The sequence below is a fragment of the Mytilus edulis genome, chromosome 10, assembly GCF_963676685.1.
Source record: "Mytilus edulis chromosome 10, xbMytEdul2.2, whole genome shotgun sequence".
Classification (NCBI taxonomy): domain Eukaryota; kingdom Metazoa; phylum Mollusca; class Bivalvia; order Mytilida; family Mytilidae; genus Mytilus; species Mytilus edulis.
In genome coordinates, this window is record NC_092353.1 from 36789645 (window position 1) to 36813591 (window position 23947).

Here is a 23947-nt window from a genome sequence, read left to right on the forward strand (position 1 = left end):
AAAGCAGTGCATCTGAATCTCTGAACCGCTCTAAGAAATTGATTTTTGAACGAACATACAAGTTTCAAGCGCACCTTGATCTCCGGTGTGGACATGCACATTTCCGTTCAACGATTTTGAAAGCGAAAGAAGACCTACGAAACACACTTACCAGACAAATAAAACAATGGCAGACCCCCAAAGATTTGATGGCATGTTGCTTGCTATGGCTCAGCAGTGTGATGGTGGAATACAGGAGGTACTTTAATTCATTTCACACAAATATTGGGTAACATGAAGAAAGTTGTGCTTGGAAGTAGAGATCCCAAATGGTCTAGAATGTTCTGCCTGGCTATCTATCACCCCCTCCCCTTTTCTCTCTCTCTTTCTCTTTAAACGACGTACATATATATATAGCCCCACAGGACGCAATTACGACTGGACACAATTACGAACGATTTCCAATGTTTGCCCTCTTAGATCATATTTATTTATATTTATCAATAAATGTTTTTATAAATAAAAACCCTATTAAAATTCCCTTGTTTTAATGATAATACAATTTATGTGCACTCGGTGAATGTTGATGACGATGACAAAATCATTCTGAAAATATTATAAGAACGGCAATCTGGCCTGCAAGTTATATAAAAAAAAATAAAGGTAAGTGCATATTGCCTTTTATTGTTAATATATTGAAAGAAAAATATCTCCTGATTCCGTTCATATGCGTGATGCCTTTTATCTTGCCCTAATAACCCCACAATTGACGTTTTTTAGACTCTTGTGACCAATTTTATGGTCTGACAAAAGAAAATATGTTAATTTTATTGAAAAGTGCAGAGAACTCCGAAAGAAATGTTGACCTATATAAAAAAGATTCATAGATGAATGATAAGTACACCACCAAAATGGATAAACTTGAATTTAGTGCTCCTTTAAAGGAGGAACTTACATAAAAACAAAAAAAATCAGAAATCTTTCCTTTACACATGACCGAAATTTCGTCTGCAACCACTGCTGAAGTATTTGAAGTTAAAAAACAAACTTGTGCATCTTATTTTCCTATGAAAATGTGTTTGAGATAAAGATTAATGTATGCTTTATCTATGTAGACTCTTGTCATTGATTTCTTCTGCAAGATATATCAATATAGTGCTGTTCGGAATTGGGTCCATATGTGGCTCACTGACCCGTAAAACGAGGTCACGCAAATCTTGCTAAAGTATCCTAACGTGAATAAAAATTTATGTGGAATATGATGCAAAATGGAAAGCCTTCATACAAAATTCTATGGTATAAACAATTCAAGAAAAGTAGTCTACATAAAAAAATATTAATCACAGTTCAAAAATCGTTCGTAATTGTGTCCGGTAAGGCTATAGATATTTACACATGTCTCAAAACCAGGGTACGAATTCTGCTGAGAAAATAATGCCTACACAAAATTGCAGACCTAACATAAAATTTGTTGGGTAAAATGACTTAGTATCAGTATTAATATCGGTTTTTATGACGATTGGCTGTCTTTCGAGGTCACCTTGATGGTTAATTGGGATCTCCTGTAGTTGGTGATCGCAATACTGGTATACACAATTATGTAGCTGTGAATCCGTAGCTCTTAGGTGCCCATGTTATTTTTGGACTATTTGCAGACCTTAGAGCTTCTGATTTTTCCTATTTCAAAATGTTCGGAATTGCGACCCAGGTTCATGTCTCACCTCCGGTATAATGTATTTCCCAAAAATTTATTGTTTATAATCCATGCAAAGCTTGTCCCTATATATAGTTCGTTTTGTTGAATATTTTTTTTTAAGATATGACGTACCTATTTAAGTTTGAATATTCATTTCCTTAAAACTATTATCTAATTATTCCCATTTGTATACATTCTCTGCCTTTTTTGTTCAGCCACATTGAATCTTGTGATGTCACGTGCAAGAAAAACAAGAAAATATAATATGACTAATGATATCTATTTTATGATAAAACTTGTTTTGATTTGCGATTAGAATTATGTGGTTAATCTATTGAGGACTTCCAATAGTTTTTCAGTTGGATGCTACCATTGAATAAATCTCTTAAAGTCTAGTAAAGTGTGAGATTTTATCAATTTTATACTGTAAAGCCTATCAGATTTGTTTCTCTTTAGATATACTGCTCCCAGGTTTTAGTACAAAAAAAAATGTATGTTATAAATCAAATTTGAGAATTTGAGAAAAATTGGTTAACATGAATTCGACAGTTAATGTCCATATAATAATGAGAATAACTCATAATGCATATTCACCTACCAAAATTACAAATGTCAAACTATTCAAACCAGATTTAGCTCAAACATGCAGTTGTCATAGTTTTCCAAAAACTATTCATGAAACATTGACTGTTTGAACAATATTGTTAAGTGTGTAATATTGTTCATGTAGATATGTGTATATATAATTATTCATATTGATTTTCTCATATTTTGCAGTTGATAAGTGCCTTCTTTAGTTTCTTATTAAGAAAGACAGACTTTTACACAGGAGGATTGAGAGGAGATGGAGAAAAGGTAAGACTAGATTTTTCATATAAATTATTTTTTCTAATTATAGAAAGGAATTAATTATGAAATTCTTCCCATGTATTTTTGCTGAAAGTTTTATTTGGGATTGATAAACAACATGAAAAAAATAGACAATAAATGCCATAGGTATATTTTAAAAACTCATAAGTAGAAAAACAAATTGACAATGCCATGACAAAAGAAAGAAAAGGACACAAAGACAAACAAGAGTAAACACAGCAGAGAAAATTAAATACCATGGGCAATTCAAAGGTGATCAAATTCTCACGAAATAATTTAAATGTGGATATGACAGTTTTCTGCTTCAAAATGTCAATTTTTGTTACTGGGACTCATTTTGTGAGCTTTTTACTCCTTGAAAATTGCCAAAAAAATTGCCTCAGTGGATGTCCTACATTAAACCAAGGTTTGCCTTCAGATCATATTACAATATAGATCTGACATTAATTAGGACAGCTTGTTTTAGTTAACACAAATGCTACAGTGAGTAAGAGTAGTTATTTGGGAAAGATTTCCCTTTGAACCCCCTTCTGTTGATAGAATAGGCATATACATTGTATATATGCAGGAGAATTCAAAAGGAAGTCTTACCATAATTGTGTTAGTATAATTAAATTTATGTCTTAATATAAATAAACCATTATAGGTCAATGTATGGTTTTCAACAGGGAGCCTTGGCTCACGCCGTTCTTATACATGATACAGTATGTAGCATAAGTTGTTTTACACAATTCTTTTTCTTGAAATATTTTTCTTAAAATGGAATACACATGCTTTCAGATTTAAGTCTTGACTTTTTTTCAGATGATTATGAATGCATTTAAACGTTACCAAGATATGGCAGAACAAAAAATGGCAGAGATAAAGAAGGAAAAAGATGAAGAGGAACAAAAGAGGAAAGATAGAATTGCCAAGAAAAAACAAAAGGAAGAAGAAGAGAGAAAGAAAATGGAAGAAGAGCCCAAAATTAAAGAAATTACAGACGAAGAAGCTGAAAAAATACAACAAGAAATAGAACAGGTGCTTAGTGTGGTCTTTGATAATGGTTTATTAAAGGGCTCAATGATGGTTCTGAGGATTCAATCTGTTTTCTTTGGTACCAGTTTTTTGTGGATCTAGAAATATATTTACATATGATTTTGTGGCTTTCCCAAAGTCTGCAAACTAGATCTAGAGTATAGAAAAAAATGGTATTTTGTTGAATATTTAAATGACTCCTTTACCATGTTTACCCTTTACAAACAAAATCCACAAAAATTGGTATCCTAAAAATAATAATAAATCCACAGTATTACATGTATACTGAAATTTTAATGGATTTTTCACACTAGAATTCAATCTTATGATTTTAATCTCTAGTTCACTGTTTTTTTTTTTTAATTTTTACTTCGCTTTAATATTCTTTGGCATATTCTTAAGTAAATATTTTATCTAAGACCTAATATATTAAACTCTTCAGTAAGATTTATAGCAAGCTCTTAATTTTATTTTTTCAATTGTTTAACAGAAAAAAGATGATAAAAAAGAAGAAAAACCTGTTGAGGAAGATAAGAAAGAAGAAACAAAAGAGGAAGAGAAAAAGGTTAGATTAAGACTCCTGCCATCTATTTTCAGGCGTGTTCATTATAGTGCTATAAATTAGATCATGTATGCAAAAAAAAGTTACAATATGATGCTTAATTTATACCAAACATAAAAGATGATATGACACCAGTAATACTGATGAAAAATAGAGGGAAGGTATTTGCCAACATTTTTTGGGATACGATTGCTTTCAAGCAATTTGTAGACTTATACCGGTGGCTCAGAGCAATTTCCCTCACGTCAATCGTTTTATTCTAAACATTAAGGAACATCTCAGATTCTTATGATTGTCTTGCTTTAAAAGGTAAAAACAAACAAAGGGATTGAACTTGAACAACTTTCCTATAATGTTCTTTTCATAATCTTCATGTTTGATAATTCCCTCGACTTCGATGCGTGTTTTAAACAACACGGAAAATCAGAATTTATATTTAGTATTGTTATAAATTTAGAAACACGTCAGAGGGAATTCCCAGTTTTGATAAAATGCGAGAGTTCTCTGAATGCTGATAAATCTATTTCTGTCATATAAGAACTGAAGTGGAGTTTTTCTTATATGTTACCGTTATGAAACTGATATTTGAGATTGTACTCCCATAAAGAAATTGAGAACCATCTAGGTCGTTTAATAAGCATTTAATATATCTTGCCCCAGGGTTTGATTTGGAAATTATGCGCATGCGTATAGTTTTCTTGACTTTAAGGTTTTTTTTAGATTGAATGGTTGCTCTGGATTCCCCACTCAATTAATTAATTTATAACTCATGGGATCTTTTCTATGTATGTCTTCTATTGAGGGTTATTGTTGTTGCATAATTTTAAATCATAAGCATCTTTTACATTAAAATAAATATATTCCACATCGTAGAACACCCCCTTCAGGCGAAATGGAGTCTTCCATATTATCGTTTCGAGTTGTCTCCCTTCCGGCAGTAAATTCCGTGAATTCTGAATATAAATAAGACGTCGAGTATTAGCTCGTTCTGTCAATAAACGTCGTATTATATTAAAAACGAATGCAATTTAAACCGATAAATGTGTACGGAAAGGAGCCATGATGACTGACCCAAAGGAAATTAAATAATTAAAGAGTTAGGAATGGGGTTCCTCCTAGAATTAACGTAGGAAAAAAGGTGATAAGATACGAATTGAAATCTACATCTACATCTACATCATACAACGATCCATCAGCACATTGATGACTATACGTCGGCGCATTGCTAACAGACACTTAATAAAATATAATAACCAATGAGTGAAATAAAATACCTTCTCTGACATCTCTCACTCTGAGTCGGTCAGTGACTGCTGTGGAAAGTAAACTTGGTATTGATAGAACCGTATTGATAGTACAAAAATAAAACACAATAGACCTAATTACATTGTTCATACACTTTTATCCGGGTTTGGCTATTTTGTAACTGTTTTACATGTCTGTTTGTCATTTGAATTAGTTTTGAAAATAATATTATCTAGCTACATGCATACATGTGTCAATGAAACAATGGCAATCGTATCCCTCTGAGCAATCTGCTCTTTGATTTTTTTTATTATTTGATCAGCAAAAAGGAAATAGCCAATTCCCTTTCTGGAGTTGTATCTTGTAATACCTTTACCTATATTTGGGGTAAGCGGCCACTTGTTTGTGCTTTTTGTCTATATTCGGGGTAAGCGGCCACTTGTTTGTGCTTTTTGTCAGTCATATTTCAACATTAGCAGTTGATCAAAAAAGTATCAATGTCAGTGATATTGTTTGGCTCAAATTACAGCCGAAATTCAGCCTTTTCCCCTAGAGAAAATTCCCAATTACTAAAAAAAATGGCTTAAAATTACTCCCAAAAAGTTTTACATTTTCCCCAAACAGTGATGGCATTGGTAGCAATGCTTGAAAATATCGTATTCATGTTATTATTTTGATATTAGAAAGCACTTTTGAGATCCGGTTTTCTGATCAGAATCATCATGGTGTTTGTACAACATGTAGTTTTCAATGCATTAAGTACCATCATTGCTTCTGTTTCTTTCAGATTGAAAATGTCTGACAACAAAAATATACATAAAAAAACAGTGCAAAAAAGACAGCAAAGCCATAAAAAATCAGTGATGTGTTTAGAATAAAATATACAAATTTCCCAATTTCAATAAAAAAATATGCATTTTTCCCAATAAAAAACGGAAGAGGTAGTTTTGAAAAAAGACAACAATATCACTGAATGTATAATACATAACTCTGAAAATGAAAAAAAAACACCAGGCAGATATATACCTGATAAGATACTGGCACTTCCCAAAATAAATTTGCGGGCGCAGTCAAGCAAATCCTGCCTCATTTTTATAGGGTAAAGGTTTATATGCTCTGTATCATATCTTAGCCAGTTTGCTTATGAATAAAAGTAGATAATGGTAATATGCAAATAAAACAGCACCACATCAATACAAAAAAACAAAATATATCTAATGGGCCAAGCTCAAAGAGAATGACAATGACTAGATTTTTTTTATCTATTGAATGAATTTTAGGAAGATGAAGATGAGGAAGACGAGAAGGACAAAGGAAAGTTAAAACCCAATGCAGGAAATGGCGCTGACTTAGAAAATTACTCATGGAGGCAAACACTAGATGAAATTGAGGTAAAGGATATCAGAAGCAGGCCTAGGGTATAAGAAAAGAAAAACTGTATTCAAATGTTCCTATCAGATCTATAACTGCAAGTGATTATATTGTTAAGCCCATAGAATAACATAATTGTTTTAACAATTGAGAACTGATTTTAAACATTGTTAAAATTTCTTGAATTCCTTGAATCAGGGGATGTCCTTTAATTCCAATATACATTGGTATCTTTTCTAACTAATTACAGGTAAGAGAATAGATGTGAATTATATAGTGCTCTCAGCTGTAATTTTTTAACAAAGCTTTAACATCTGACATTTATTATGTAACTTTAAAATATTTATAAGTGTTATCCATGTATACACTTTCTAATTGGTTATTTTTGGTTTCCTTTTAGATCAAAATACCGTTTAAAGTATCTTTTCCAGTAAAGCCTAAAGATGTTGTAGTTGATATTCAGAAAAAGGTTAGTATCTATATCATTATTGTTTAATATCAAAAGGAGGAACATACCTTTAGTACCTATACATTTTGACCCTCATTCCGAAGGCCAACTCTTTTACAAGGTCTGTTTTATCTTTTCCCTAGGATGACAATTTTTTTTACAGGTTTGACTGTATTTGTCAATTGGTCATAACATCAGAAGCTTACTATGGGAACAAGTGTTAAAAATTGTTATCACATTCAATAACTGAAATCAAATAATAAACTGTTAATTGAACATATTGTAAAAAAATCATGTGGATGGCTTTCAAATTAAATTTATCCAGTCTATAGTAAATATTGACTTCCTACAAATGTGCAATTTTTCCAGAAAAAAAAATTTTTTCAGACATAAACATTAACTGAGGATCGAAGGTCACCTACATATATACAGGGTTGAAAATTTGTATGCCCCATTTATGGTCATTATGTTTTCTGGTCTGTGCATCTGTTTGTTCGTCTGTCCCGCTTCAGGTTAAAGGTTTTGGTCGAGGTAGTTTTTGATTACGTTGAAGTCCAATCAACTTGAAACTTAGTAAACATGTTCCCTATGGTATGATCTTTCTAATTTTATTGTCAAATTAAGAGATTTTATCCCATTTTCAGGGTCCACTGAACATAGAAAATGATAGTGTTGATGGGTCATCTGTGTACTTTCTATAGATTAACTTGATATCTTGAGAAATTCAAGGCAGGTTAAATTGGTCACCTATAAATATTACATACATGGCATAGGTGGCCCAGCTTTACTAAGTTGTAAACTACTGTTTCACTAGCCTGTCAGCACTAAGGTTGTGAGTTCCAAATGCACACTTGGCAGGTCCTTTCAACTCATATCTTATTTGACAATGATAGTCAGTTTTCAAAGGTGACATTTTTCAAAGTGCATTATTGCTTCCTCCACCAATAGAAACTGGCTGCCTAGAAATAGCCAATAATGCTGAAAGTGTTGTTTAATGCCATTAATCATCCAGACAAATATTAGATGTAAATGGCAGAACATCTTATCTATACTTTTATTCTTGTTCTTTTCAGAAATTAAAGGCAGGATTAAAAGGTCATCCACCTATAATTGATGGGGAAACATATAACAGTATAAAAATTGAAGAATCTACATGGATTATTGAAGATAGAAAAAGTTTAGTTCTTACCATACAGAAGGTCAGTAGTTTAGATATTAAGGATGTACTAAGGTGAAATTAAAATAATCAAGAATCTATAATTGATACTTAAAGTCAAAAGATCATTAGTTAAATAACAAAATAACCTAAAAATATTGATTGGTTACTGAGCTTATTTTCGAAAAATGTTTGAGTTTTAAAATATAGCTTAAAAAAAGACTGACTATTTGGAATATTTGGGTCTCAAATTGCCAGAAAAAAAATTTAGAATCTGCTTAAATTTTGGTAAATGACCATTTATGAGCTATTGAAGTCTTATACGAAAAGAAAAACAGGTGTTATGGAGCAAAATATTTTACTCTATATCATAGAAAAATCTAAGGAGTCTTTAATAAGACATTTCAAGAGTTTATTTGTGTTTAAAAGAAGGCTAACTCATTTAAAAATAAAATCAGAATAAAGTCAAAAAGACTGTGAAGAATTTGCATAAACATTCATTGTAATGATATTTTATTGTGCCTTAAATTTTCTTTTATTTCTCATTGGAATTTCACAGATTTAATTCTAAAGTTCAGATTTATTCTGTTCATAGTAAAGTTTCACTTGTCATTTAAATAAAAGACTATAATCTTAAAAACTTATCTTTTATGGCACTTTTGCCATTTTGTTTCTGGTGTTATTTGTGAAAATCAACATTTGAAAATAAAAAAATTAAATCCATGAACTCAAGTATACTGTTAAAATAACAAAAATTAATGATAGAAAATCAGATTTATTGTTTTAAATTCACGAATGCTCTTTATCAACAAACTTTTAAAAAATGTAAGGGAGATCATCATGTTATTTTTTATGAAATATACTGAAGACTTCATCCGAGTAAAAAAAAAACCAACTGAAACATGATTTTCAAGTTGACTATAACTGCAGTTTATTCTTATGTTTTGTGTTTCCTTTAGGTGAACCAAATGGAATGGTGGAGTAGAGTAGTCACTACAGAACCAGAAATTAATACCAAAAAAGTCAATCCAGAAAATTCTAAGGTACACATTCAAAACATATATATAGTCCATCTGACTTTTGTTAGGTTAAAGTTTGTGATTATTTCTGTTTAACTGAGGAGAACCACTTTTGATAAATAAAGGCAACAGTAGTATACTGCTGTTTGAAATTCATAAATCATTTGAGAAAAAAACCAAATCCGGGTTACAAACTAAAACTGAGGGAAACACATCAAATATAAGAGAATATAAATCAATAATAATTGGTATGCAGTTGAATAAGCATTGACACATCTCACTTTACCATGAAGATTAGTTAGTCTTTACCCTAAGTAAAGGTCGATTGACTTTGAAACTTTGCATATGTTAAAATTTGTGATTAGGTCAGATTAAGGTAAACCACTTATGATGAAGTCAATGATGTAAGTTTAGCAGTTGTATCATCATATTTTTTTCCAATTGAAATTATTTGCCACTGTACCTCCAGCCATGGTTCATAAACTGAATATTTTGCATAGTTAACATGTTAAAATATCATGAGAATTGTTATTCTTAATTTCAACATTTTCGTTTTACGATCAAATTAAATATAGGTGAGATATATCTCTGTGTCAACATTTTTTTTATAAAAATTGTTTAAAAGTTCTTATATTTGCTGTAATGTCTAGTTTAATTATCTCCCCCCTTAATTAAACAAATTTGGACAAAATTATCTTCTACGATTCAAGATTAATGAATAAAAATATAATCTCGTGTAATTCTTAATTATATTGAGAATAAGAAAAGACATTTTAAACCATATTTTTCTATTTCAGCTATGCAAAATGTAAAAACATGTTTTAACATATAAAAGGTGCTATTATTTCAACCACTACTCAGTAATTTGACTACTCATGCATGTTAAAAAATGACCGTGTGAGATTGTTAGGTTGTAATGGTCCGTAAACAGTTACACCTTGTTATATTACTTATTGTCCCACCTTGGTGATTTGGATGAGATCTTTCTGATTGAAGTGTATAGTAAACAAATACAACTTTAAACAAAACGTTTTGTCAATTCTGAATAAATTTTTTTTCTATCATATAATAGCTTGGAGATTTGGATGGAGAAACGAGAGGTGTGGTGGAGAAAATGATGTATGACCAAAGACAGAGAGAAATGGGATTACCTACATCAGAAGATCAAAAGAAACAAGATGTTTTAGGAAAGTAAGTACCACACAGTACTAGTTGTCTCCCTTGATTAATTCAAGGGAGATAAGAGAATTATTTGTCATTTTGGCAGAGTTCACTTGAAACTCTCGAGTTGACTTTACTAACTCAGGTTTTATAAATCTGAGCTTACTTGAAACTCTCAGGTTAACCCCTCTTACTCCAGGTCAAACACTCACTTAGCCAGGGTTAAACTCACGAAACCCTTGAATGACATCAAACCAATCATATTTTTTCCATTTCTTTTGCTTAGTCAGGGCCTTACCCTTGAGTTACTTAGAGTTGTTCTGAATAGCAACTAGAGTTTGTTCACTTGATACTCTTGAAGTGGACTCTAAAGTTCCAAGTGAACTCGGTCATATTGTAGCTGACAGTCTTGGATAAATCTCTATCTTCAAAACACTATAAAGGAAAGGAGAAACATAGATTCAAGAACCTCTGAGTAGATAATTTTTACTTCATCTGTTACATTCTGGAAATGACAAATACACCTATGTTTATGTTTTAATAAGGAGTGTATTAGGAAACTGCATTTGTTCTTCCTCACTAAAATATCTATCAATACACATAAATTGACATATAAAAAAAGAAAAGAAGATGTGGTATACCGGTAATTGACAATGGCACAACTTTCCACAAGAGACCAAAATGACACAGAAATTAACAACTATGGGTCACCGTATGGCCTTCAACAATGAGCAAAGCCCATATTGCATAGTCAGCTATAAAAGCCCCCAAAATTACAATGGAAAACAATTCAAACGAGAAAACTAACGGCCTTATTTATATAAAAAAAATGAATAGATTGTTACATCCATGGATTTAGTGTAGTGAGGTCTGAAAAAAGTTTGACCATGTACAATGCCAGATTATATGTAGATTGTTAAGATAGGATGTAGGACAATGAGTTTACATAACTGTATAGCAATAATCATTGATAATGTTTTGTTTATTTCCTTTATTTTCAGATTTATGAAACAGCATCCAGAGATGGACTTTTCAAAGTGTAAATTCAACTAAACCATTTCATCCATTGTTCATGACATTTTGTACAATCAATCCAATATATAATTAATGTAATTGAATTGTGTATGCAAATTTTGTAAGAGTGTGGCATCAGATTATGTTCTTTGGGTTCATTTCTGTTATTTATAATTATACAAAATTCTTTTCATGTCATTGAATAGAACTTTTTAAGTCTTAGATATGGATGTAAATTACGGTATTGTTAAAGGATAAATTCACATTAAATCTCAAATTTTTAAGAACAATATTTTGCATAGCAATGTCAAATAGATTGGCAGTGTGTGTAGGATTTGGGAAAAGATTTGCACATTTACTCATTATGCATGAAATAATTGCCACTGGACATTATACATTATACAAACGACATATATCAATAATTCTAACCCAAACTTGGTTTGTTAGAAACATAACTTGACATGACTGTTATCAGAGGGGGATCTTCATTGAGCTACATATAAGTTTACTGGGGTAATGCATAGACTTTCTACAAGTTCCATTCCTGGCATTACCTTTGTAGTTATTAGGACTTTATGATTTTGTAAATTTTATTGAAACAAGATTGTCATTCAATTAAGTGAAGATTTTTTTTTCAAAGATTGTAGGTAAAGCTGGCAAATAAATAGTGAACAAGTTTCTTTAGAAAGTAAATGGTAACACTGCATAGAGAATAATATCAGTTTGACCTTACCCTCATTCACAGAACACAGAAAAATCTCTGCTTTATACTAAAACTGTATGGCCAGTTACATATCATTCTCAATATAAATGTTACATGTTATTGCATCATTTGTCATAGAATTATTGGTGGTAAACAATGTAGTGAGAAATAAGATTATAACTGGGGCCACAGTTTGTCACCTGGAAATATTTTGTTTGAACCAAAACAGTGTAGTTTATGTAGAATTTGTAATTGTTATTTGACAAACATGTATGAACTTCATGTCTTTTTTTTTTATATTGAGTTCATTTGTTTCTGCTATATGTTATGTTGTTAAAGGATAATTTTATAATATATAATAATACAGGCAATATTCATGTGCATGTATATATATATAAAAAAACTCAAATGCAAAAGAATGGGGTTTGCACATTACAGTAAAAAGGATCTTTTTGATCCTTGATTGTAAGATGTAAAATAATACACATTAAAGATGATTATTTTGAATTTTATTCCTGTTGTTTATATTATAATCATATATCACACACAAGCACTAATTACATTGCAGTAAAAAAATCATGTAAATGCAATGATATGGGGTAAATATACATCTATAGCTCACAATATGAACATTAGCATGAGTATTATCTCTCACAAAATAGACATCATGGGATGCCCAATAATGTGGAGTGCAAAATATTTTATTAACAAGAAAACACCACATTTGGAAATTTTGTCTGAAAAGATAGTCCTATCCTAGAATATGTTCAATTACTTTGTTGTTGTAAACTTATTAAACCCATTCTTCTAAGTATACCATTTGAAAAGTACTTCAGTCTATCAAAACCTTGAGTAAAACATTTTGTCAAACTGTTTTAAAGTTAAGATTTAAGTTAAAATGTAAAATAGTCAATTTCTTATTAATTTTTTAAATCACTTTTTTTATATTATTTCTGCATTCATTTTTAAATCTTTTTTTTCATCTGAGTTCTGCATTTTTTTTTTAAATTGTTTCTTTTTTAATCTGATTTCTGCACTATTTTAAATGCCCCAGGTCTTCTTCAATTTTTCTATTGTCACTTCTTCTTCGTCACTTTTATTGTCTTTGAATTGTAGACCAAATTTGACTTTAGATCCAAAATTATCACCCATGTATCTTTCATCTGCTTTTTCACTCACTCTTTGCCATCTGAAAAAGACAAGTATAATGATTGATATTCATTGTCTTGAAAACATAGAATTGACAGACAAATATAAAATACATTTAATAAAACACATCTTAAACATTTCTAATTTCATCTTGTCATGCCAAAAATTGGTACTGCTTCATTTTATCTATAAAAATGCAATTATATAGCTAGTCTTACAGAGAACTAGCTGTGGAACCCTAGCTCTTGGGTCCTTATGTTATTTTTTTTACTATTTGCATATGGTTCCGCAGCTAACAGAGAACCTACTGTCAGATTTTGTTTACATGACTTATGAAGTTCATTTTATGATGCATGTATCAATTAATATGAATCTTTAACAGCCAATTGAAATATGTAATTTTATCTACAGAAGTGGTATTTATCCATTATAGCCATTACCATCCTTTTCCATTTTTCATCAAAATAAAAACAGCTAAATAACATTTAATTTATAATACCTTGTATCACAACTGATTCTGAGCAAGTCTGTTAAGTTAGCTGTTGACATGTGTGCTGTCCTGAAAAGAAAAAAAGCAACAAATATAAATTTCAGGTATTATATCCTTTCTTGTATATATACAGTACATGGACTATTTCTTTTAATTAATAGCTATATATAGATCATTAAAATAAAAAAAAAATACACCTGTGTAGCATAGTTATTTGCTGCAAATTGGCCAGCTCAAACATGTATCATGTGAGGCTATTTTATATAAGTATAATGTAGCAGAACTCAGGAAAATATTATTGCTATTTCCCAAGAAAATGATAATAATGACAAGATGTCTTAAGATTTTTTGGTGTAACTGTCTACCTGTCTCATTGACACATACCTGACATCACTTGTAAAATTTAGTAATATCCAATTACTTAAAAACAGTAAATTGTCAGTATTTGAGCCAGAATTTTGAAAATTAGAGTCCTAAATGGGCACAACTTAAAGAATAGGGAAGTCAAAGAGTAGAAAAGTGTACTCGTAAACAAAACAAATCAACCATAAGGGTGATAGGCAACATTAGGCTCTTCTTAAACCTTCCCCTGATAATGGTAGTGAGTGTCAGAAGTATGAATGTTTTAATGTTTTACCCCATGGTAAAAATTAACACATCTCCTGCTTTGAAGTCTGATGTTTTCCATTGTCCTCCAAATTTCTCTGTGATTTCCCATGGATCAGTAGTAAACCATCCAGTTCCTACATTTAAAAGTATAAAAAGATAATTGCTCAATATCTATCTTATTCTTATATTCAATTTAGTCATATCTTGCTCTTATATAATATTTTAAGTTTGGTGTGTAAAAAAATGTTTGCAACTGAAAGAAAGAACAAAAAGTTAAACATTCTTTTCCACTAAACCAGTTATTTGTTATTAATAAGTAGAAAAAGATTCATCAAAGATTTTATTTGCAGTCCTGAATATACATGAAATATCTTCTACTTCATGTTACGCAAGTTAAATCCTAGAAGCTCATTTTCCATTTCAAATAATCCTTTTTTTAATAAAATGTATTAGATATGTGAAAAAGTAATGTGTATATATCTATAAATGCATCATAAATTAAGTAACATTTACAAAGTTTAACTTAGTTTTAAAACACACCTTTCAGTTTTGCAGCTTCAACATCTAAATGTCCATATGTTTTCTGGAAGTATTGAAAACTGGAAAATAATGCAAAAACAGTTTAGTTAAAGAAGAAAAGTTCTGTGAAAGACAGTTATAGTTTATATTTCATGTGGTGTATATCTTTAAATGTTTAGTGCAAGAAGGGGCTGCAGTCTACATTTTGTCCAAACAAAAATTTCAAAAAAGAATTAATTTGTAAGTGATGAAATTGGAGCTTCAGAAGGCAATGAAAATCTATTATAATACTGTTTAAACTCCAGTTCATATCTGTATTTTTTTAACTACTCTATACCTTATTTTTGCTATCTTTTCTTTTTTCTTTATATTTTAACACATTATTATTCTCTATTCTTGTTTTCCCCATTATTTCTATTCTATTAAACCCCATCCAGACCCTCATACATTTACTTGTTCTTTAATTAATCATTACCTTTCTAGAGAATTAGATCCTTCACATACAGCTAAACATCCCATATCAAGTGTTACATCCCCAAATGGTGTCCACATTGTGTAAAGATTAGGTGTTCCTCTGTTCATGTAAACACGGTCTACATGCACACCAGTGAATGCCTCTCTGTATATACCTCTGTTAGAAATATACAAAATAAAAATCAATTTAAAAGAGGGATGTGATAAAAAAAAAACTTAACGACACACAGTGCACATATATCAAAGACACAACCAAAGAAAGCTGAATTTTAAATCTGCATGTAATTGTCATTTACAGTAACGACTTTTGTGTTGACATGCATTATCATTGATAAAGTCACTGTTACAAAACTTAGAATTGTATTTGGTAAACCTTCAGAATAGTTGGACCTCATGCTACATATCTAAAAATGAATTTTATTGCACAATAACTTGCAAAACTACACTACTAACTGTGTATTGCTACCTTTAACTTTGTTCTTTATTAGGGGTTTATATTTTTTTGTTTGGAGCGTAATTTTGCAATCTAATTAAAATATTGATCTCTGATACATGTACTACATATGAGCTCATATGTAGTATAACTTAATCAGAGATCAATATTTTAATTAGATTGGTAATTTTGTACACAAAACGTGGGTTTGGCATATACAATTGTAAGCCTGGTATTTTTTATGAGTTTTTTTTTTCTATACATTAAAAGGTCTTAAAACAACACATATTATGTATAAATTACACTTGAAGTTCAAATTCAAACAACAGCTTAAACTCTTAACTTAAAATTCACAACTGTATATAGATCATTGGTGATTCTTACAGAAAACTTACTTCATACCTTAACCATTTAAAATCAAAAGTTCTTGGTTCCTCTCCCAGAAATCTTCTGAAGAATTCCTTTGCTGTAATTAAAAAAAATGGAATGGTAAACTGGTAAAAAGAGATATAATAACAGGTTTAAATAGCTTGAACATCGTAATTCTATAATTTGAAATACATTTGTAGTTATAGATTTTCACATCCTCCCTACACTCAACTTTTGAAAGTCAACATAAATATACATTATTAATTTTATGTCTAGCTATTTTTTTTCATTGTGACAGTTTTCAGAAATGTTCGAACAATTTATTTTTGCCTTGACAATTCATATATTTTTTAAAGAAGTAAGTCTGTTCGATTTCCCTGCCAAATGTGGAATTCAAATCTAAAAGTTATAGATCTATATAATTGTGTATTACACTGGGGTATATATATATATATGTTACAGTGAATTTGTATAATCAGTGATTATGTAGAATCCCTGAAATTTTCAGGAATTATGTAGAATCACTGGCTAGTTCAGAGATAATATATAATCACGAAAATTTTCAGGGATTATGTATAATCACTAGAAAAAACGTTAGGGATTATACATAATAACTGAATTGAAGAAATAGTTTTAATTTATAAAAAAAAATGAATAAAAGTCAAATAATTTATTCTACAAAATCATATTAAAACATCATTATAAACATAAAATTGTAAAATGTTAATCACAATTACGGAGCCCCTTAAGGGCCAAAGATGAAATTAAAAATATTTGTGCGCGCGACTTTAAATCTTGTGCGCACAACTTTTAATCTTGAGCACACAACTTTTAAATTTATGCGCACAACTTTAAATCTTGTTGTGCGCACAATATTAAAAGTTGTGTGCACAAGATTAAAAGTTAAGCGCACAAGATTAAAAGTTGTGCGCACAAGTTTAAAAGTCCCACGCACAAATATTATACATTTCATCTTTGGCACTTAACGGGGCTCCGTACACAATTAATCAAAATGATAACCCCATTTTTAAAACTGTTAGGCACAATATTTTAAAATGTTCGGCACAATATTTTAAAACGTTAAACACTATATATTAAAATAATAGGCTGTTTCTATCACAATATCCACATTTTATAAAACTTTTTCTTTCACATAACGAATCAAATTTTTCGACACACCTAAGAAAAATAAAGTGTTCAGTAAAACCATCTCAAGGTATCCCGAAAACTAGAGGCTCTAAAGAGCCTGTGTCGCTCACCTTGGTTTATGTGAATATTAAAGGAAGCAGATGGATTCATGACAAAATTGTGTTTTAGTGATTGTGATGTGTTTGTACATCTTACTTAATTTACTGAACATTCTTGCTGCTTAAAATTATCTCTATCTATAATGAACTTGGCCCATTAGTTTCAGTGAAAATTGTTAGTAAAAATTTACAAATTTTATGAAAATTGTTAAAAATTGACTATAAAGAACAATAACTCCTAAGGGGGTCAATTGACCATTTCGGTCATGTTGACGTATTTGTAAATCTTACTATGCTGAACATTATTGTTGTTTACAGTTTATCTCTATCAATAATAATATTCAAGATAATGACCAAAAACAGCAAAATTTCCTTAAAACTAACAATTCAGGGTCTGAGCAACCCAACAACGGGTTGTCCGATTCATCTAAAAATTTCAGAGCAGATAAATGTTGACCTGAAAAACAATTTTACCCCATGTCAGATTTGCTCTAAATAATGCTTTGGGTTTTGAGTTATAAGCCAAAAACTGCATTTTACCCCTATGTTCTATTTTTAGCCATGGCAGCCATCTTGGATGGTTGGCCGGGTCACCGGACACATTTTTAAAACTAAATACCCCAATGATGATTGTGGCCAAGTTTGGTTTAATTTGGCCCAGTAGTTTCAGAGGAGAAGATTTTTGTAAAAGTTAACGACGACGACGGACGACGACGGACGCCAAGTGATGAGAAAAGCTCACTTGGCCTTTTAGGCCAGGTGAGCTAAAAAGGAAATAAGCAACCTCAAATCTGTTCGAGCAAAATACCATGTTTATCATGTTTATAAGTGGCCAGGCAATATTCTTTTTCAGAATTTTTGTGAACAATTGCCAAATGGCAATGATTATGTTTTTTTGGGTTTCCCTTTCCTTTTTTCCCTGCGGATTTGCTATGAGAATATTACACCAAATGTCAGCTTCCTCTAAAAAAAATCTATTTGTCAATCCTTAGTTCTGCCTCTTTTATCATCATGACATTTAGATGCGTAAGTTCTCTCGGTTTGAATTTTCTTGTTCATTTGACCAACACATTCTTTGCCACAAATAACAAGTTCTTTGGATTTACAAATGGAACATGAATATCCATTTAACGCTGGCTTTTAAGCAACAAGTTATCGCTATAAAGGGAATGATGATTATAATTAATTTTGAAGTCTTCAACTTTAATTCGAAATCTGTGTTGGTTATATCTGTATGATTATCCTCTGTGTGTTTAAAGCAAAATTATTTCATCTGGCAAGGAATATGAAAGAAAAAATTATAATTTGTCTATATTATTTATTTTTTAACAAACAAAGGTTCCTTAAATTATTGATAATCCCTGGAATCATATTAGGGAATATGTAGAATAATTATTAAAAAGTTCAGTGATTATGTAAAATCACTGGTCATTTTCAGGGATTATATATAATTACTAATGATTTCAGTGATTCTACATATTCCCTGAAAAATCAGGTATTCTACATAATCCCTGATTATACAAATTCACTGTAACATATATAAACTTACGTCTAGGACCTTCCAAAACTTTTTGAATATTTTCTGAATGCGTTATTTTTCTGTCTCCCTGAAACATTACACATAAACAGCTTATTTTAAATATGTTTAGAAATTTCAAACAATGCTGACCAATAGATAGATTGTTTCACTAGTTCCATTAAACAGACAACTATACAAATGCGTCATTTCTTTAATTTTATATTTTTGAATACTGCTTGAATATAATAAGTTTTACTATAAAACTTACTATATAATACAAATCCTTGCTTGAACAGTGGGTTAATATTTTCTCGGATCAGTCGGTTGGCTGTTGTTATACTGCACGTCAAATGTTTTTGATAATTGTCCTGGTATAATATTTATGTAGTAAGTACTCATTTCATGACTATGGGGACGAACTGTTTTTTGTGTAATTTTTATATGTACCTGTTGGTTTTCTCTAAAAAAAAAAAATAAGGACACGATTTATTGCTTAAAGAAATCCTTTAAAAAATTGTAATGCATCTGCCTTAAGTCAGGAACCTCGTAAACTGATGTCCATAGTCATATTTCATTTGTTTTCTTTTAACAAATTTATGTTGATGCAAATCTTCGGAAGTCTCTAATCCAGAATCGGGGTGATTTATAGCTATCTATATGTTATAGACACTTGTCTTTTACTATAGAAACCGTTTGATTACTTATAAATGTGTTGCTGTGTTGTTTTGAAACAGACGTGAACTCTACATCTTCACTTGCGCTTGTGGTAAATTGGTTGTTCTCGGTCAAATTTAACCGGTTTATTAAAGTGGCACTGATTCATAAGAATAAGGAAGGTTTACAATCAAGAGCAGACATCAGTTAAGTTTTAGATCGGACAATTTGCTAGACCGTAACGGATATAACACTGATTGTGAAACACATCAGCTCCTTCTCTACAAAGCATACAGTTGAAAATAAACCAACAATACCACGACACCCCACTATCGCCCTTTGGTACACATTTATCATAATATAACACTATACTTACCTCCATAAATGGTATACAACCTTGACCACATCTAGCCTCCAATACTCCCTCAGGCCAAGGGTCAACTAATTTTCCATTGCCTTGTTCTTTGACGTATTCTAGTACTGTTTGTCGTGCATTAAGTACTTCTTGTCGGTCATGTAAACCCCGAATAAATAAGTATCTGTCAAGGAATTAAAAAAAGTCGATTTTTAAAACTTTTACAAAATCGGTTAAAATCCCATTAAAGCTTACGTTATGTCCTTGTTTGTCTACTATGCCAACTCAAAATAAAGCTTTTTTGTTATCTTTACCATCATTGTTTGTATGCACTGCGTGTTACATATTCCTTTTCTTTCGTCGAGAACGCCTTGTCTTGCGACATTGGCGAATGAGAACACATTTATTTTATGTATTTCAAATTATATTCGTGTGGAGTGCATGTTATCGTCTCTGTTGGTTATCCTTGCAGATGTTATACATGTATCTCGCTTCCATAATATACAACCAAGAAGAAATCATTATATTGAAACAGGAATTTGACAGTTGTCCATACGTTTGGTGTGTTTGAACTTTTGATTTTCACTGGGGTAAAGCTGATGACCGTAACTGCATTCACGGTCATCCCAAGATGTCGGATGAAAAATTAGGTCAGTATCTGTATTGTCTGTTAAAGTGTTTCTATATCATTTTCTTTACAAATCATACATTTCAACGATGTAAATTTATAAAAGATTCACTCGGAAATCACTAATTACTACCGAGAAATGTGCATGAAACAGGAATTTCGATTTGAAAAAATCGCTCAGATGACCGTAAATCACAATCGAGATGACCGTAACAGAATCAGCGATTCATAACAAGGCTGACCGTAATTGGTTTGAAGATGACCGTAATTTGTAAATGATGACCGTAACTTTTAAAGGATGACCGTCATTTCTAAGAAATATCTGTATTTATATAACTACCTTTTTGTATCCAATGAAGTTAATCGTGTTGGTATAAACGTATTAAGGTAGGTTGGTTGTCTAAATTATAATCCATAGAATTTTTTAATAATTTGCCAAAATGAAGTTTATAAGATGCTTTTTAAAAAAAAGCAATAAAAAGAATGGGTCACCGGGCTTATTTTCACGCTACACGGTGTTCAAAATTGACAAATTTTGTATAGATTATGCAGGGAAAACCCAATTTTCTGCAATAAAGCGTAATCAACACCATAGAATTTTGAGATAACATATGAGAAGATGGCTTTCATAGTACCTTAATCTGAATTATCTGCCCTTGAATTTGATTTGCCTCCCCTTATGTGGTAACGTTGGAAAAAAATTTATCAAACAAAAGTTTTCTGTTGTTTGTAAAATACAACCATAAATATGATAAAGCATGTCATTTTCTAAATCGAAGTGGAAGTTCTTACACGTGCATTACCTACTTCTCTAAAAAATTTGCACATTCTATTAAAGATCTAGACCTTGTTTTCTGGTATTTCCAAATCCAAGATGGAGGAAGACACCCTATCTACCTTAATACGAGAGTATTATCCTACAAGTAGAAGAAACTATGACTTGCTTCAAATGCATAGTTCACCATATGTATCTTTTTTTTTACAGTTGAGAGGGTTGAATTTTTAAAATGAATTTGCAACAAGACATGCACATGAACAAGTGGGAAACCATGCAACAAAAGCGCGATAAAATGACACCTTACAAGTATAATGAAAAAAAAATGCGGTGCACAGCCTCCAACTACAAGACAAAGATTTTTTTTAATTTCTGGGATTCCTTTTAATGACGTATAATAAATACACATTTTTAAAAATGCCAATGCATGTCACGACACCCATTGATATTATATCGTCTTCCATTTTGTCGTGCAAATAAAATAACAGAAAATATTTTGAAAATATCATACGACTAAACTAGTGATGGTGAGCTACAGCAAAGTAGATCCTTAAAATAGTCTTGTACGAATAGCAAGGGGGAACGTTGTCAATTTGTATATATACCGAAATGTTATTCATACAGTCAGGATTCTACTTCGTCACAATTATCTCCCCATTACGCCAGGCAGTTCATTTTCACAATCGTAGAAATGGAAGCCATTGTAGGGATGACGCGCTGTCAATTTTGCTCTTGAAAACCGATAAATTTACCCAAATAGCACCAGTACGATCCTTATATGTCAGTTGTATTTTAGAGGACAAATGTATCTACTAGCTAATGAGCATCAGTTAATGATCTTGTCTGCATTGATTCAACTTAAAACGTTTGTCTAATCGGATGTCAGGTGGAATTTTCGAAAGTTCTTAAACATATAAAAAAAAATCTGATTAAATATTTCGTGGAAGGGCAGACTAAAAATTTTCAGTGGTTGAAGATTATAAACCCTAGTTATCACACACAAAAAAAAATGTTTACGAGAAATATGCAATTTACTATCATTGTCATGAACCCAAAATACGGCCAATAGTTTAAAAAAAGAAATTTATGAAATATATTTATATCCGCTAACCGAGCCCCTATTGAGATCGACAAACTCAACAAAAAGTTTTGAATACAAGTACGTATATTTCTTAGAATTGACGGTCGTCCTTTATAAATAACAGTCAGCCTTTACAAATTACGGTCATCCTTTACAAGTTACGGTCATCTTTTTACCAATCACGGTCATCCTTGTTATATGTTACGGTCATCTTGAAAATATTTTGATTATGATTTACGGTCATCTTAACGATTTTTTCAAATCGAATTTCCCATTTCATGCACATTTCTCGGTAGTAATTTGTGATTTCCGAGCGATTCTTTTATAAATTTACGTCGTTTCAATGTATGATTTGTAAAGAAAATGATATAGAAACACTTTAACAGACAATACAGAAACTGACCTAATTTTTCATCCGACATCTTGGGATGACCGTGAATGCAGTTACGGTCATCAGCTTTACCCCAGTGATTTTGACATTTGATAAGAGACTTTCCGTTCTGAATTCTCCTCAGAGTTCAGTATTGTTTTGTGATTTTACTTTGTATTTTTTGCATAATTTACACTGTTTATCAGAACATCTTGACGTTCACAGTCTGTGATATATAGGAGAGTTTCATACTATGCATATACCACTCATATGCATGTATCCTGAAGTCCATACTAGTTCATATACTGATATTCTGCGTGAACTATTTAGTGGTATCTGTGATAAGTTTTTTCTAACCATTGTCCATTTCAGACCAGTTACAGTTTACCTGATTGTATAGCATACTCTCGTCCTGAAATCATGCAGTAATGTTTGCCACTGGACAAACTTGTGTTCGTGCTTGTGTTGCTATGAATTTATTTGCTAGTTGTCCTAATCATATATATATTTGATAACTATGAACTGGAGAAGCTGTAGTATGCAAAAATCTCAACTAGGCAAGAAAATATATAAGCTAAAATGTGTGTTTACACAGAGAATCATAGAGTGTGATACATGTGATAGTACTTATAAATATATGCATATACTATGTATATAAATAAAAACAAGAAAATCAATACCCTTTTGTTTGTATTTCCTTGTGTAACGCCTCTACATCAGATAACAAGTGATTGCAATCTTCAAGCTGCTGTAACCTATCTGATGGAAACTCCACCATTTGTGTACCAAGTTGTACTGTCCTTGTCGCCATTTCGTTATAAATAATAACGGACTATTTATCTAGTACATTTTCTTCTAAAAATAGAATGTTGTTTGTTTATCTCTCGTATTATCATTTCTGTCCTTAATCCATAATAAACATAATGAATATTCAAATCGATGAAATATTTGTATAGGGTTTTCAATGATTACCAATAACACTTACAGTATATGTACAACAGTTTACTGCATGAGGTGAAAAAATTACTAGATAC

General features: G+C 31.0%; 2 protein-coding genes across 2 annotated transcripts; one reads left to right on the forward strand and one right to left on the reverse strand.

The window, feature by feature from the left end:
* Positions 1-5: 5 nt before the first annotated feature.
* LOC139491056 (nuclear migration protein nudC-like) lies at positions 6-12748 on the forward strand. The gene is made up of 10 exons (XM_071278333.1): positions 6-238; positions 2453-2530; positions 3350-3565; positions 4053-4127; positions 6650-6760; positions 7141-7209; positions 8262-8387; positions 9304-9387; positions 10436-10554; positions 11526-12748. The coding sequence occupies exons 1-10, from the start codon at positions 167-169 to the stop codon at positions 11575-11577; spliced, it is 1002 nt and encodes a 333-aa protein (XP_071134434.1). The 5' UTR covers positions 6-166; the 3' UTR covers positions 11578-12748.
* LOC139491059 (1-deoxypentalenic acid 11-beta-hydroxylase-like) lies at positions 12734-23928 on the reverse strand. Its single transcript, XM_071278334.1, has 9 exons — positions 23594-23928; positions 20081-20243; positions 19081-19138; positions 16318-16381; positions 15484-15639; positions 15030-15088; positions 14518-14623; positions 13890-13949; positions 12734-13430 (listed from the first exon to the last, which is right to left on the reverse strand). Exons 1-9 carry the CDS (start codon positions 23722-23724, stop codon positions 13283-13285), a joined length of 945 nt encoding a protein of 314 aa, XP_071134435.1. The 5' UTR covers positions 23725-23928; the 3' UTR covers positions 12734-13282.
* Positions 23929-23947: the final 19 nt, after the last annotated feature.

Coding starts and splice junctions, on each gene's coding strand:
- LOC139491056 (XM_071278333.1), top strand. CDS start 167: ATGGCAGACCCCCAAAGATTTGATGGCATGTTGCTTGCTATGGCTCAG. Junction 6,761..7,140: donor AAACACTAGATGAAATTGAG/GTAAAGGATATC, acceptor GTTTCCTTTTAG/ATCAAAATACCGTTTAAAGT. Junction 7,210..8,261: donor TAGTTGATATTCAGAAAAAG/GTTAGTATCTAT, acceptor TGTTCTTTTCAG/AAATTAAAGGCAGGATTAAA.
- LOC139491059 (XM_071278334.1), bottom strand. CDS start 23,724: ATGGCGACAAGGACAGTACAACTTGGTACACAAATGGTGGAGTTTCCA. Junction 20,244..23,593: donor AAGGAAATACAAACAAAAGG/GTATTGATTTTC, acceptor ATTCCTTGACAG/ATACTTATTTATTCGGGGTT. Junction 15,640..16,317: donor TTTGATTTTAAATGGTTAAG/GTATGAAGTAAG, acceptor TATTTCTAACAG/AGGTATATACAGAGAGGCAT.